The sequence below is a fragment of the Peromyscus californicus genome, unplaced genomic scaffold (assembly GCF_007827085.1).
Source record: "Peromyscus californicus insignis strain IS unplaced genomic scaffold, ASM782708v3 Scaffold_23__1_contigs__length_62951481, whole genome shotgun sequence".
In the NCBI taxonomy this organism is placed as follows: domain Eukaryota; kingdom Metazoa; phylum Chordata; class Mammalia; order Rodentia; family Cricetidae; genus Peromyscus; species Peromyscus californicus.
The window spans coordinates 5,521,925-5,539,161 of NW_026294534.1; the positions used below are offsets into that span (position 1 = coordinate 5,521,925).

Sequence of the window (17,237 nt, forward strand, 5' to 3'; positions counted from 1 at the left end):
CAATTTAATTGTCAACCAGTGGCAGTCCTAGAAGAGTTAAGGCAAATAAATTGATGTAATATTCCATAGCTTTATTAAATATTTTTTTTTATTTAGGCCCATGTTAAAAATACACCAATAAACTTAGGAAATAGGACACTCACACTCTGTGTTACCAGCTCTGGAAGGGGTGGGATCAAAAAGTCATGTGGTGTGAAGGGTTCCAGAAGAATCCTTATGCAGTATTTTTACTACTGATCATAATTGTGTAATTACATAATGCATTTATCCATGTTATATTATGCAACTTAAGGCACATGATTGTGTGTGTGTGTGTGTTTGTGTACTATTGTGGATTACATAAAATTGTATATTCAGAGATTTATTTGTTCATTCACCCATTTGCCAGCAAGTGTCCACAGAGGCTCCACTGTCCTGGACACAGGCCTGGTCCACTGAATACCTTGGTCTGCAGAATGCATACCCTTGCTCCCTGCAAGTCCAGTTCCAGCAGAGAGAACAAGTGCTAAGCAGCATTTGGGTAAAGTGGATAATCCACCCAAGGCAGTATCAACAGAGAGAAGGGGAGTTGAACCGTGTCAGAGGAGGCCAGGACCACTGTGCGGGGGTACGTCTGGGCCGAGTGGAGCCTGAGAGTCAGGGGACCCAGGAAGCTGCGGCAAGCACAGACCAGCTGGGAAGACTGATGTCTGCTGCTGATGGGAGGAGCATCCAGAGGAGGAGAGCCAGAGCTGCAGGTGCCTGGCAGCTGAGGAGACGTGATTGCCTGCTTCTTTATTACAGAAAGCTGGGATTCCCACAGTTATAATGCAGGCCTGGAGAGGAGAAGGAGGCTAACTGTAAAAATGCCTATAATGACTGTATTGTGTGTTGACTTTCCTCAAAGCTGGTCAGCCGTGCCTTGGAAATTGCAGGTAAAGATGCCAGCTAATGCATCAGGTGGGGAGAAGTAGGCTTAGGCTCCTGTCCTCTGTCTTCTGAGGACAGTGGGGGAGGCCTGATTGGTCCTGGTTGCCCTCACTTGCCTGGGCCTTACCTCCCTACCTCCTCCTCCACAGTTCTGTTATTTCCCCGAAGCTGAATCTGATGTGGTTTCCACTGTGAATGGGCCTATAACATCTCTACGGTTCCCTCACTGGAAGATAGGTGTGAGCAACACATGTGCACTGTTGTTCACACTCCTCCACCTTCCCGTCCTTCCAGTCTAGCTCAAATCCCACAACCCAGTTTTCATGTTGCCTTAAGAACACATGCTCATCCATGTTCCAAGAGTAACTATACGAACAAATTATTAGGGATTTTTTTTTAAAGATCTATTTCATTTTCAGTTATGTGTATGTGTATGGCTATGTGCATGTGAGTGTTAGTGTCTTTGGAACGCGGGGACTTTGGTCTTCTGGAGATGACGTTTAGATGGTGGTGAACCCCCTGACACAGTTGCTGGAAACCAAATCGGGTTCTCTCTAAGAGTTGTATGCACTCTTAACTACTAAGGTGTCTCTCTAGCCCTGATAAATTATTGTTGAATGATAAGATACCTTGAAATGTCTCCATGTGCTTCCTCCACACACCTTGACTCGTCAAATTCATCTGTGTGTTTACTCTGTTGTTTTTTCATGAGGCATCTGGAGGGAGATAGATCATGCTTGGTGCTTTTAAGTCCATTCTTACAGAAGGATACAGACTTCTCCAAAGTTTATTCTTTTTTTTTTATTTTTTTATTTTTATTTTGCAATACAATTCAGTTCTACATATCAGCCACGGATTCCCTTGTTCTCCCCCCTCCCGCCCCCCTCACCTTCCCCCCAGCCCGCCCCCCATTCCCATTTCCTCCAGGGCAAAGCCTTCCCCGCAAACTGAGATCAACCTGGTAGACTCAGTCCAAGTAGGTCCAGTTCCCTCCTCCCAGGCCGAGCCAAGCGATCCTGCATAGGCCCCAGGTTTCAAACAGCCAACTCATGCAATGAGCACAGGACCCGGTCCCACTGCCTGGATGCCTCCCAAACAGATCAAGCCAATCAACTGTCTCACCCATTCGGAGGGCCTGATCCAGTTGGGGGCCCCTCAGCCATTGGTTCATAGTTCATGTGTTTCCATTCGTTTGGCTATTTGTCCCTGTGCTTTATCCAACCTTGGTCTCAACAATTCTCGCTCATATAAACCCTCCTCATTCTCGCTAATTGGACTCCCAGAGATCCACCCAGGGCCTAGCCATGGATCTCTGCATCCAGATCCCTCAGTAGTTGGATGGGGTTTCTAGCACGACAATTAGGGTGTTTGGCCACTAAGTTTATTCTTAAACTAGTTATTCTTACAGAATAAACTACAGTTCCTTCCATTTTCACAAAGACTTAAATCTATCTGTCAACTGATGGATGAAAAGGGAAACCTCTTAGAAGACAATGCCACTAGAGCCTTGGAAGGTCGATGACACCCTGTGTATCTGAGTTTACATTCTCACTTTACACTTATAGCCGAGTGGCTTTAGCATCTAATGATGAATTCCTTAGCCTGTGAAAGGTGCTAACAATATTTAACCAGCTTTTCCCCAGTGCTTGCGGGTGGTTCCTAGAATAATAATAATGTGGACCTGACACACGGAGACAGGCCCGGGACGCAGGGATTTCATCAGGCGTGGGTGTTGGTTTCTGTGCAAACAGGCACCATGGCAGGGTATAGAAACAAAATCGAGGGATGGTTTGCGTCTCTGTGTCTGAACTGAAATATGAGAAAAGAGGAGGACAAGACAAGAATCTGTGCATCCAAAACTTCTGGTACCTTCTGATAGGCTCCAGCACAGAGGCCTAATGTTTTAGGCAGGGGAAGGAGGGCAATGCTGTGGGGGATTGTGAGCATGCCAGGCTTGGAGGGGAGATGTGGATTAACTGTCCTCAGTCAGGCTCCCTTTGACTTGTAACGATTCTCTTATCATTCCAAGAAAATGTGGGAAAGGGGGTTTTAACATACTTTTGCTTTTTTGTGTTTCCAGTCTAACAGATTTTAAACGTTTCCATCAGCTCCCCGGGTCCAAGTCATTTAACAGTAACAGGCCGTTACTGTAAATATTCGCTAGGCCTGTGCCATCCACCGTAGATAATTGTTTCGTCACTTTCTCTTCTTTTGTGTGTGTGTGTGTGTGTGTGTGTGTGTGTGTGTGTGTGTGTATGGCCCCATGTGTAGGTGAACATGTGTGTGTGGATATGGGTGCATTCCCTGCATGTATGGGGTGGATCACGAAAGTTGACAATGGCGGGGTTTCCTCAGTTGCTCTCTGTTGTGGGATATTTGTACACTGTGTGAAAAGGCATTGCTATGACTTGTTTAATAAAGAACTGAATGACCAATAGCTAGGCAGGAGGTATGGGTGGGACTTCCGGGCAAAGAAAGGAAGTAGGAGGAGATAATCGAGGTACAAAGGAGATGCCAAGGAGACGCAGAGGGAGTCGAACATACAGAATGAAAGGAAGGTGAAAACCCACGTGATAGCATGTAGATTAATAGAAATGGGTTAGTTTAAGTTATAAGAGCTAGTTAGGAACAAGCCTAAGCTATAGACTGAGCTCTCATAATTAATAATAAGCCTCTATGTCATTATTTGTGGGTTGGCAATCCAAAGACAGTCTGACAAGGAAGCTTGCTCTTCACCTTATGTACTGAGTCAGAGTCTCAGTTGAGCCCAGAGCTCACCAGTTGGCCCATCTAACCAGCCAGCTTGCCCTCAGGGATGCCTTCCATTAGCTGAGTATACAGGGCACACTCTACACCTCTCCAGGTTTTGAGTGGGTCCTAGGGATTGGAGCTCAGATCCTCACACTTGTGGGATCATCAAACTCTATCCACAGTCCTGGGTTTCATCACTTTCAATTGACATAAAGAAACATACAGGCATTTCTTTTTCTTCAAACCCTTTAAATTGATAGCAGAAAATCAGCAACAAATGCAAACAAATGTCTATTGAAATCACAGCAGGTGTTTTTTTATGATGCTAATTATTACCAGTAAGAATAGTTCTTGCTTTTTCAGGAAATCACCTCATCCAGATGTGGAAGGAGGAACCTACTCCTAAGGTCTAGAAACAGCCATGCTTGGTGTCAGTAAAACCTCAGTGTACCTTACAGGGAATATCTCCCCCTGTGTTTAAACCTGAGACCACAAAGGAACTATATCTCAAATGTAAATGTCTCTGGATTGACGCACAGGCAACTTTTCCCGAATTAGGAGGGACCAACTTTGTTCAGACCAAATCACAAACACTATTTCTACTTTAAGAGACTTTTTTTTTATTTCGTTTGTTTGTTTGTTTTGTTTTATACTTTAAGAAATAGAGACAGACACACTCCAATAACCACAGGCTTTCCAATGGGGCATGGTAGCTCACACTTACAACCTCAACTGCTTGGGAGGCTGGGGAAAGAAGATGGTGTGTTGGAGACCAGCCTGAGCTCCGTAGCCTTCCCAAGCCAGCCAGATAGCAGGACAGGTCAGAACCCAACAAGAAGTAACAGCGGAACAAATATGGGCTTTGTCTTGGGTCCCATCTGTTTTAGGTCACATCTTTAAGATTCACTTTAAGCATACCTGATTTTATAGTCTACTTTTCACATTTTGTTTCCTGATTTTCTTTTTTCCAGTGTCTTGTTAGCAGCGAATAGAAATAAGATTTGCATCCGATCTTAAACACTAATCTTTAGCATTTGGACACCCAGGGCACGGCCCCTCTTTCAATTTCCATAAATGTCAGCACAGGCCTCTTTCACCTTTGGGTAAATAGTCAATAGAAAAACCAATTCTGTGATAAATGAGCAGCAATATGGCTTCACATCTGAATTATTTACAAAGATTATTTTTATCCTTGAAATGAAAGACTTAAGGTAAAATCCGGGGCACCAGTTACTCACTGGGAATAATTAGCTTTGTCCAAAGGAGTTCACATCTATCAGAAGTCTGGGAGACATGAGCAATCTAACCAGTTCGCCCTGTAGAGTTCTGTTAATAGCATGGCAGGAAGCTGTTGGAAGGTGATGCAGAGTACCAGGCCTCCCAAGGCCTGAGACCCCTGAGACCCTGTGTGCTTCTGCCTCCCAAGGCCTGAGACCCGTGTGCTTCCATTTAGGGTCAGGGTCGCTGTTTTTCTAACCACCGGTGTCGCTGTAAATCTCACTCATGAGAAAGAACACGGGCTGGAGAGGTGGCTCCATGGTTAAGTGTATTTGTTGCTCTTGTGGAGGACCTGATTTCAGTTCCCAGTACCCATGGGTCGGCTCACACTCTGCAACTCCAGTTCCAAGGGATCTGACACCCATTTCCTGTCTCCTTGAGCTCTTGCATGAGCATGGTACACATAAACTTATGCAAATACACACATATACATAAGATTAAATAAATATTTTAAAAGAAAAAATAAGCGTGAGCCTCATCTTCATATCACTGTAGCAAGTACTGTCTTAATCTTTTCTAGTCCATTATTTCCTCGTTGTGGGGCAGCATGGGAGACTCTGCAGTCTGAGCAAGGGGGGCAGAAACTATGCCGCTATCTCAATTCTGCACACGAAATCACCCAGCCTCTCTGAAAACATAGGGAAACCATGGCCTTTCTCCCCAGCTGCGTGCTCTGGGCTGCACAATTCTTTAATAAGGATCGTTGGTTCTGTCAAGAGATCTTCCTGGTACAGACCTTGTGAGAAAGGGACTTTACTGGAGGAAAAGCAGCCTCAGGAGCTGGTTAGTGGCTTTGCACCTTGGCTGTCTCCATATCTACGTGGTGTATCAGGGGCTTGTAGAGACAGAGGTCTCTGAGCGCACATGGCTTCGTGTCCTCCTTACAGGAGCTCTCCTTAGGAACAGAGCACAGTATTTAGTGTTGCTGTGGATGAACCTGGGTGGAGTCAGGTGGTGTGACCTCACAGGAGGGTGCTGGTCACAAAAGCTGTCTCCTGGTGGCTCTGCTCATACTGCTTGTTGTGAAATAAGCCTCTTGGATCTGATGGATCTGATTTCTATGACTCTCTATGCACTGTGACATGTGACCCTCTCACAACTAAATTAGAAGAGCTGTCAAAGTCTTTGGATCTCTGGAATATTAAATCTGAAAATCACAGAACAGTTTTCAGGTATCTTATAGAATCTTCTACCAAAGAATTTGGTTTATGAAGGCATTCAAACCAAGAGCCATACTGTATCCATGTGGCTGAAGTCTCCTTATTCTTTGGCAGCAGAAGGTCTCTCAGTGCCCTCTGACCCCAGGACCCCACCCACTGGCTATTCAAACTCATCTGGGTGGGCGTGATTGAGTGCACAGCGAGCTGGGGCTGGAAGGCCACCTACATCCCTGGGGCTTCCCAGCAGCACATTTTAAGTAAGTTCCCAGGCCTTTCCGTGTGTGAAAGAGTCTCATCTGAGTCTGTAGGCTGTGAGAAGCGTCCCAGAATAATAATGCTTTCAGTGTGACAAGGTGAGCCTGGCATTGCTTGACATTGTAGACCTCTACCATCTTCCATAGAGAAGATGGAGACGGACGAAGACAAAATTCCTTGTCTTTTTCTTAAAAATGAACCCACAAGTGAAATTTATCATGATAGGGTACCTCCCATGGTGGATGTGGAGTTGGTATTGAGTGGGCAGCATGGCCTGAAGAACCACCCTCTGGAGAGTAGAGACCGGGCTGGATGTTGCCTCTGGCCCTAGAGCTTGGTCACAGTATAGCTCACCATCATTTAACCAGTAAGAACTGGGAGAGGGATGGGTGAGCGCCATGCACAGGTGACTTGTGAAAATGGGGCGTGAGCATAGAGCGGCTGTAGAGTCTTGACATTTGCTACCTCCTTTGACTTGATAAAAGTTCCCTAGAATTCCCAAAAGAATCTTGATGCCCAAATCAAATAACATCCAAGGAAAGGACTTCTCCCAGCAAATGGCCCTAGGAAATGGACCAAAGCTCCTCCTTTGCTATGAAAGAGACACTCTCTAGATATGGAGCCATGCTGGAGTCACAATGTAAGTATGAGTTAGGTGAGGTCGTTTATGACAGTCTCAAATGTGACTTTCAGCCAAGGAAAGATGGCACAGGCAGAGAGTGAAAGGGCGAGAGCCGTTTTCCTGTTTTAATTTTAGGCATCAGATAAAATTACTATAAGCATGTTTTTATGAGCAATTGAAGCAACTCTTTTAAAACACTTGATTATTCTTTCATGTGTGTAAGGGTTTTGTCTACATGCATGTCTGTGCACCACATGCATGCCTGCTGCCTACCTCCTCAGAATGCCACGGAACTGGAGTTACAGGCAGTTGTGAGCTACCAAGTGAATGTTGGGAACTGAACCTGGGTCCTATGCAAGAGCAGCAAGGGCTCTGACCAGCCAAGCTGAGCTTTCTCTCCAGCCCCCTCGAACAACTCTTAAACACAGTGGTTCTGAACAGCGGTTGCGTGCTCAGGAGTCCTCATGGTAAAATGTTTGCATATGTTCGTGATTTTTTTTTTAAAGGATTGCAATCATGCTTTGCATTGTTTGAACACGTTCTTCTGTGGATTTTTGTCATCTTTCTACTTCATGTAAAAGAAAATCAATACAAGTAATCTATATGGTCTTGCAGAGTAGATAGGTGGAAGGAGTCAATGCATTCCGTTTCTCCAGGCGAACCTCAGTGACAGTTGAGAGGCAGGGCGGCCCTGTACCACACATAGAAAGCAGCTGTGGAGGTCATGTGCCATGGCAGGAATGACCAAGCTGATAGAAACTGTGCATGTTTCTGTCAACCCCTCCACGGTCCTGGTTTCAGCAGTGACTGGGCTAGACACATTCTCTACCTGAGTGTCATGAATCTTAAGCTTTCTGTAGGCTTTTATGCTACTTGATCTGTAAATTTGTTTAGTTCATAGCTGCAAAATGAGCCAAATGGATAGAGATTTTATGTAGCGATGTGCATACCTGTGCATATCACGATGCCTGTAAAGAGTGGAGTCCAGGATCACTACGACAACATATGTACACAGACTTAGAGGTCCCCCACCCTTCCAGGAAAACCCCCTTCTGTGTTAGTTCCCTTTCCTAGTTGCTCAGCTGATCATCCCCGTAAAACCCCAGACTCTCTGCAAACCTTCTACCAAGGTACCTTTTAACCAAGGCACATGGTTAAAAACTGAGTTCTAGTAAACAGATCTCCCTTGCTTAGCTGATCTGTCTGTGTTGTGGGTGTCATGGTAAGGCATCCATGGCATTCCCTTAAATCAGGGCATGTGTTATGTTTATAGAGCCCAGGACTGGCCCAAGTGCTCCAAAGGTTTAAAAAAGAGGGGGTACCTTTTATGCCTCAGTGTAAGGGTTGCCTCCTGCCTGCAAATGCTAATGACAGTTCTGTGCAACCTTCCAGAGGGGCAGATGAGGAAGGGGGACTTCTGTCTTAAATGGATGAATTACACTTCATGTGAAGCCAGCTGACCCTGCTCAGATATGACAGCACCCCGACCTCCTGTGGTTTTTTTTTCCTCTCTTTAAAAAGAAATGATTCGATTTCAGAAGCCAAATGATACTTTTGTTACCAAAATCAGCTTTCCCTTTTAATGATAACATTCAGTTTATCCGGGAAATATCAAACGGCAGTTAAAGAATCGATGTGTGTTTTTTGTTACCGATAGAACGGAAGATTGCAAAAGTGAGCAGACAGTGGTGTGGGTATTTCTATGACACTGGGTGGTACTCAAAATGCTTCTTGTTTATGCTCTCCTGGACAGAACAGCCCTGGCTTGTTAGTCTGAGACACCAAAGCCCTTTTATCGCCTATGAGACCATGACACGTGGGTTTTGCAATCTAATAAATTTAATAGATCTAAATGAAGCAGATTAAATCTTATTAGCCCCAGAGTGATTTCCTTTGGGGGCAAGCCTCTGAAGACCATAGTCTTGAAATCCCTCTGTGTCAAATGGCTTTCAGAATGCCTAACTGCCGTTTAGACATACCTGTGACCAAGCTTATTTTTTAATGAAGAACGATAATGCTGGCACTCTGGAATCCCTTTTATGCAGTTCTGCCAGCTCTCCTTTTATGCCTAATAAATTTCTCTCAATCGCTACTAATCTCCAAAATAGAATCTAAGGAATGTTCTGTGGTATTCTCCCAAGAAAGGCTTTATTCTGAGCTCCAGCTGATTATCAAAAGTATCAGTCAGATTTTCACTTATTGGGGAACCACTGAAAGCCTGTTGACTTCAAGATAATGTTCCTCTGGACTCTCCTCAGTATTCAAACCATCGACACCCTCATTAAGGAAGGCCTTGCTAATGGTTTGTGTGCAAGAGCTTCACATTTTATAATGTACTTGGGAATTTGAGTATTTTTAGTAAATGCAGCAAAGCTCTCAAAAGAGAGAACCCCTGCCCCCACACAAAAAAAGCAAAGACTGGGGATATTGCTCAGTCAGTGAGTGCTTACTGTGCAGACATAAGGGACTGAGTTCAGCACCAGAACCGACATTAAAAACAAACAAACAAATGAAAACTCCTATAAACGGCACCTTCTTGCAATCGCAGCAATGGGAAGACAGATACAAGTGAGTCTGCGGGGTTGTCTAGCCTCCTTAGCAAGCTCCTGACCAATGAGCGACTCTGCCTTGAAAAACAAAGGAGATGGTGTCTGAGAAGCAGTGTCCGAGGTTGCTCTATAACCTACACACACACACACACACACACACACACACACACACACACACACATACACACACGCACTCATACTCTTGTCTGCACACAATTATGCACACATGAACACACGCATAGGAACTCACAGGATAAGACACCATGACTCAAGCTGGAGATTTGGGACATTTTCTGTCAACTTCCCTCCTAACAAGTCTCATTGGTATCGGCAGCTACCTAGAGTCACCAGGAGACTGGCACCTGCGTGCTTTGGTGTGTGGTGCCGACTTCAAAGCTGCTCCTTTCGGAGGTTTGACATCTGGCCACTCTTTGGCTGTCATAGAAAATGCTGAAAGGAGCTCACACTGTAGTGGAAATGCAGACGGGGGTTTGTGCCTGGCACAGAGAGAAAGAGGCACAACCACTGGGGAGCCCGAAGCCATCTGCTGAGTGGATACGAGGGTCCTTTGGTTGGGGTTTTGAATTTGACTCTTTGTTAGGAACATGTCTCCTCCGTCACAACCTTGCCTTACCTGGCTTCCTCATAGATAAACTGGGCATTTGTTACTTGCTTTCTTTTGTTGTCGTTCCTAGCTTCAACACTGTTTCCGGTCCTTTGCGGTAGTTCTCAACCTGTGGTCATGACCCCTCTAAGGATCCCATATCAGGTGTCCTGCCCATCAGGTATTTGCATTACGATTCGTAACAGTAGTAAAATTACAGCTACAAAGTAGTGAGGAGATAATTTTATGGTTGGGGGTCAGCACAGCGTGAAGAACTGTATTAAAGGGTCGCAGCATTGGGAAGGCTGAGAACCACTACTTTCCTGGTTTGACTGGAGGATGAGATATGCATGCTTGACTCATTACATTCTAGCATATTTTATTGCTTCTATTGCTTTCTTGACATTTCCAGAACCAAGGCTTTAACCTTTCCTCCATCCCTCAGGCTTGTGCAGTTACTGTTGGCAGACCCTTGTGTTTTGTGTGTGACTTACAGTCTAGGAGACAGTCCAAGTGCCTAATTGATGTTTACCTGTAGGCTTGCTAATTACAGTGTTCCTGAGCCTTCAATTTTGCTTTTTTCCCATCTGAGATCACTTTCTTCCTATATAAAGAGAAACCTTCCTTTTGTGTTTCTGTTAACACAAGATCTCTGAGGACATTTTTGTTTGTGTGACGTCTTTATTTCACTCTGAGTTCTGAAGGCTGTCTCTCCATTGGGTTGACTCTCAAAAACACTATCCATGTTTCCCTGCTCTCGGACTTCCTGTATTTCTGTTAGGGAGTAAGTATCTACTCTCATTGTAGTACCTCTGAATATAAGTGTGTTTTTTCCTTTAGTTTTTTAAATCTTTTATTTATTCCTTGAAATTTTCATACACACATGTATACAATGTATCTTGATCATATCTGCCTCTCAATCCCCTCCTTCCACTCCCCTGAGAATCCAGAATCCCCCATCACATCTCCCTCTAACTATGTGTCCTTCTCTTACATGTTTTCTTCATTCATTTATGTGTTTGTCTGTCTGTCTGTCTTAACCCATTCAGTCCAGGTAGAGCTGCCCATGTGCGTGAACGGGCTTGAGATCATCCACTGGGGATGATGGGGAAAGGTAGCAGTGACCACACTCCTAAAGAAAAGTGACTGTCCCTCCTCGACGCTACATGCTGAATGTGAGCAAAGGAGCTCGTGTGAGGATGCTGCACATGTACAGAGCACAGGAGAATGGCCTCAGTGGACTCCCACACTAGTGGAGGGGAGCTGAGCAATAAAATGCACTCATGAAGAGTCACATTGGTGTCTCACACTTAGCCAAAGGAGATGAGTCTAGAATAGGAGACCCTAGCACCCCCTTCACTAAGAGTCTGGACAGCAATGTTAAATGACAAGCTGGACAAAGTCACACCTTAGAACACAGGCTCTGAAGCCACCTTTTCCGAGTGACGTGTTTCGGTGTCCTCATCCACAAAGCACCAACTCTTTAGAACTCATAGGAGGAGGCTGGTTCACAGAAAGTTGCCTGCACAAGTTAGCCCTCCATAACATTTATTAGCTGAATAAACTCTGTGCATTCCCCAAAGTCCCACTTTATTGGTTCATTCCATGGTGGGTAGAAGCAGTCTGCCTTCCATGGACATCATCTGTAGAATTATGCTCTGTACAGGTCATCCTGGAGACCTACAAAAATACTAAGGGTCCCTCCTGCTTTGGAGACCTTTTCTCCAGATGTGTTGAGGGTGTGGTGGGGACGAGACAGTCCTAGGAGCCCAGGAGCCCAGAGGTGTCCACACCGAGGTGCTGCAGCCACCTTGATGATCATTTCCTACGTGAGATCCGCTCATTTAGGAAATCCCTTTTGCTGATAAGGACTCTGAATACGGATCTGACCTTCGATGGGTGCACAGCTCCCTCGGGTGTGGGTTCAGGATTGGATAAGGACCGCCGGCAAGGCCCCGGTCTTTCTAGGCGACGTTCTGCGTGTCAGAGTCACATTGTGTGTCCTACTGGATTCTGCTCTCCGGTTTAACCAGAAGTCGTGATAAGATGGAAGTGGTGCACAGCCTTTGGGGGCCTGGGATGGGGTGAACCATCTCTGAGTTTTCTCCCAGCTGTCCCCCAGCACTCCCCCTCTGGCTTCTAGTATCTCATTCTTTTTAAGAATTTTTTTTTTTTTCATGTTAGAATAGCCAGAGCATGGTGCCCGTAATGATCCGCCTAATAGATCTCCAGCCACTGGCAGAAAAGAGACTCCCCTAGCAAGAGGACCTTCTTCCCCGTTGTGCTCCGGCTGAAGCTGGGGCAGCTTTCAGGAACCATGGTAAACCACGTGGAAGCAGCTAATGCCGTTGCCTGTCAGGGGCTGTCCTCCACAGGCAGGGGCTGTGCCTGTGTTAGAGGGCTCGGCCTCTGAGAGAGCACCCAGTGCCTAGACAGAAGACTCCGCTTCGTTGTCCAAACACAGAGACTGTGGCTGGAGACCGCAGCAGGTGGCAAGTGTGTTCTCAGCCACAGCTAGCCTCCCTCCAGCAAGCGGCGTGTGAGTGCCTCGCTCTTATGACAGCCATGTGTGGGAACGGTTTCAACATCAGCATGGCCCAGCTCTAACAGCTGTTCTGAGTATATGGTTGAGGTGGGGCGTGTCACCCTGCTAGTCCTGTGTGCCTGTCCATTGTGCGTGCAGATGGGCGAGGGGCTCCTGCAGCGTGGTAACGCTTGAATAGTCTTTTTTTTTTTTTTTTTCTAGAAGCAAATTCAGAGCAGAATTCATGAGAAAATGCAAGCTGGCACAGGAGTGTTGGGGAACTCAGGGAATGCAGGGCAAGTTGCTGCTGCTGCTGCTGCTGCTGCTGCTGCTCGTACCGTTGGGAGGGGCAGTCCATGAGAACTGTTCTGTAGTCCTCCTGATGACTATTTCTGGCCCCCGGGGTCCATACCATTTCTGGTGGTCTTGCCGCTGGAGGTTTGGAAGCCACTGACTCTTTGCGGCCCAGCCTGGCCCTTCACCCCCTGGCACTTCTGTCATAGATCCCGCTGCCCTCAGCTCAGTCACCACATCTGCAGCGACCTTGCCTCTTCTCTTCTGCTGCAGGCCATCCATCAGCTGAGGCTCTCTGAGAATGAAAGCGTGGCTCTGCAGGAGCTGCTGGACTGGAGGAGGAAGCTCTGCGAGGCCAGAGAAGGCTGGCAGGATGCCCTGCAGCACCCGGAGCCCCGGGCGCCACCACCGCCACCCTGCAAGAAGCCCACGCTCCTAAAGAAGCCCGAGGGGGGCTCCTGCACCAGGCTGCCTTCCCAACTCTGGGACAGCAGCATCTGACAACCGAGCCTGTGGCCACATGACTGAGCTATCTAGTGACTGCAGGAACAGGGCAAGAGGCTGCCCTCTGATGCCTGAGGCCTCTTCTCCAGGCATCTCCACAAAAGCACAGGACACTAATGATAACTACCCAAGACCTCCTGTGTGTATGTATGTGCGTGTGTGTGTGTGTGTGTGTGTGTGTGTGTGTGTGCCTGTGTGTGTGCGTGCCTCTGTGTGTGTGTTGGTTCCTTCTCCATTTCTTGGTAGCACACTGAATTTTAGGGCCACACTGCTCCCAGATAGCTAGAGAGCTGAGGAGGTATGCAGAGGCGGTAGGAGGGCAGAGCAGTGGGAAGAGGTCCTCCAGGCAGCTGTTTCTAGGACACTCCACACTAGCCGCTACCCCACCAGTGGCTTTCACACGGTGCAGCGCATAGGATGTATGATTCATTTCTTTGTAGATGTTTGTGTGTCTTTAGAATCACAAACCCGATGATTGTTTTACATGTTTATTACTGTGTTTTATAACTTTATGCACCCGGTGTGTTCCCTTTCTTCCAAATGCAGATTTTAAAACATCATTTCTAGGGATTTTTTCTTTTTTAATTCCACATACTTATTTTTAACCCAAAGCCCCTCAAGGCCTGGGGACTGTGTGTTGCCTTGGCTTTAGGGGACCCTTGCAGGAATGCAGGTTGAGAACTAGAGTTTCTATTTCATGTTCTTCTGCCCTTTCCCGCACCCAGCGTTTCCCTTGAACACATGTGGCTTTGCATTCGTCGGTCGGTTAAGCTTCATCCCCACTCAACTCCTGAGCTCGACATAGATGACAGGATGTTTATGGATCAAAACATATGGCTTCAGGTTCCTAGCTGGGGACACAAGACTCAGCGGTAGCGTTAAGCAGGCTGAACCTCATGGGATGGAGCAGAGTCCTGCCCTCCCTGGGAACACTGCATGATTCCCTCGCTGTGCGCCCCACCCGCTGCGTGCGTGCGTGCGTGCGTGCGTGCGTGCGTGCGATGGCCTTCCTTCTCCCTGTCTTTCTGCCCACTGTCAGTGAGTCCCGAGCAGCAGTGGCTCCACCAGCCACCTGCCACCGTCTCCCGCCACTTGGACCACTTTATTCATTTCAGCCGTTACAGAGCTACTGTGCCAATAAAAGGGTGCAACCGTGTTCTGTTGTTTCAGTCATTTGTGGTCAGTGCCATCTTCTGGGAATTCCTGTCTCTTGGTCAGCTATGTAGGAGCAATGGAGCACCTCTATCCAAACTTCTTTCATGTTCTGGTCTCTGCAGCCATTTGCAAGCTTCGGGAGACACCTGCTTGAACAAAGGGAGTGCACGGTGCTTAAATAAAAAAAAAAAATCTAGAAGTGAGTCGCAGAGCAGAGCCACAGCAAGCAACCTAGAACTGACCCCCCTGAGACCTGTTCAGGGCTCTGGATACAGCTGGCCCTGCAATAAAGGGGGCCGTTGAGATGGGAGCTCTGGATTGGTGGCTTGGCTCTTGAAAGGAACGCTCCAGGAGAGATCACATATTGCATCTAAGAATTAGTTCACCTGGGGACCACAGTTCCTCCAGGACATCAGAACAGGCAGAATGAAATATCATGACTCACCCCATTGCCCTCCAAAAGTCAAGGAGGTGCTCAGTTTGCCACTGGCCAGATCCAGCCAGCCCCCTATCATTGCTTCACTTCTGTCTCTCTGAATCCAGCCCGCGGGCTAGGGATGAGCTTGCTCTTTACTGACTAGACATCTTTGGCCTCCACCAGCCCTGGTATATTGGAAACTCTCGATGATCTGGGTCGAATCGGAAGCTTGAATGGCTCCCCACACAGAGCAGACCATAAACCACCAGCACTGCTCCTGTGTGCAGCACTCAGACTGTGTGGATGCTATTACTAAAATGAACTGTCTGGTTTGGGCTGTCCAGAAAGTTACCCTAAGGAAATGGACTAGAAAACACCTATTCTCAGAGCTCTTGGTGTTTACCAGAAAGGCCAAGCTCTGGGCTACCTTGAGAGCTGATGTCTGGTGAGGGGCAGTGGCTGGTTTGAAGATTGCCATCTTCTCAACATCTGTTCTCGTGGTAGAGAAAAGGGAGAGAGGGAACAAGGCTGCTGGGGTGTCTATCACAGGGTCACTGTCTCTGTTCTCAGGACCTTGTCACCCCTCAAAGGTCCACTTCCTCCTGCTGTCACACTAAGGTCTCAGCTACAGTCTGTCAACTTGGAGAACGCTCAGAGGCTCAGTGGCACTGACGGACACCCAGAAGGTCACTCTTACATTAATACCAAAATCACAGGTATGAGTTTTAAAGACGTCCCTCCAAATATCGCCTTTCGTCTCTATAGTTCCAGCACGGCACTATGACATGACCTCCCGACATTGTCAACTCCTTACTTTTAAGTATAGCTGTAAAACCTTCAGTGTAGGTGACTTTTTTCAGACACACAACTGTGTGAGATTATGCTACAAGGCCATTGTAGGGAGACCTTACATGAAGATGGGTCCATGAGCCTAGAGACCTGAACAACCTGAGAAGCTCAACCACTGCAGTAGTGTGGGTATCACAAAGTATGAACTATTCGGTCTCTCCAGAGGCCACTGGTTGACCTTCAGAGGCCAGAAGCCAACCCCTTGTAGACTGTAATCACCAACTCCTCCATCAGCGTGAGGCCATCTGTGCTTGGCTGTCTGTTTCTTGACTATGGAGAGAAGTGGCCCTGTGCATTCATTGCTGTGTGTGTAATTGAGACTACAGAACTCACACGGTAGGGGGATGGCACAGTCACCAGCACTGGCCCCATAATATCCATAATTACTAGCCATAATAACTGAGATCAAGTCCAGCACTTCGTGTGCATTGCAAGTCCTCAGTAGAGCTCTGTAATGAGGGTAATGCCGTAAGTAAGTCAACAGAGACAGCGTTCTGAATAATCAAGCCCTGACCATTATTTCACAAAAGCAATGTTCAGTTACACATGGTTGCAAAGAAAGATGGCATTTTAATTGCCACCAGACCATAAGGTATGAATTATGATATATTATTAGACCTGCAACCTTATGTTTAACAATATAATTGGTAAGAATTATGATGCTATGTTCAAACACTACCTACTCTATTTCTTTTTTTTTAAACGTTATTTATGAGGGACCTCTAAAAACTACTATCAAAATGTTTATATTGAGTTAAGATGACTTAAAACATATTTTCCAGAGTGGAAAAAAATACCTCATTACTATTCTTAAGTAGTGGTATCTGATTTAGTAGAATTATGATTATATAAATCTACTCAATAAAAGTAACAACCAATTAAAATCCAAGATTGGTGAAAGGACTTCACGCAGAAATATTAATTACTTTGTTTGGACAAAAATAATATATTACAAATTTCCTAGCTTAGCATGATGGCTAGAGTTCTGCCAGAACTCTGGCTGTCAGATTCCAGGTGGGTATCAAACTCAAGTCCTGTGTCCATACAAGCCCCAGGGTTGGGGGATGGGGAAGTGGATCAGTAGGTAATGTGTTTACCACAGAAGCACGAGGACTTGTGTTCAAGTGCCCAGGACTTGTGTGAAAGAAGTTTAGTATGGTGGTGTATGATCACAACCCAAGTCCTGAGGAAACAGAGATTGGGAGGTCCCTGGGTCTCACTGGTCACATAGCCCAGCCTAACTAGGTAAAAGATCATGAACAAAAAGAAAGGGAAAAATGGTGGGCACCGCAAAGAAACAGCACAAAAGGCTGACCTCTGGCCTCAACATGCACATGGGAACACACACACACACACACACACACA

At 46.4% G+C, this 17,237-nt stretch overlaps 1 protein-coding gene across 1 annotated transcript in view; it reads left to right on the plus strand.

Annotated features, from left to right (window-relative positions):
* Positions 1 to 14,606, plus strand: part of Myo16 (myosin XVI) — a 394,847-nt gene extending 380,241 nt beyond the window's left edge. Inside the window, 1 exon segment of the mRNA XM_052751634.1 lies at positions 13,220 to 14,606. Within this exon segment, the coding sequence (XP_052607594.1) occupies positions 13,220 to 13,447 (228 nt within the window). The 3' untranslated portion in view covers positions 13,448 to 14,606.
* Positions 14,607 to 17,237: the final 2,631 nt, after the last annotated feature.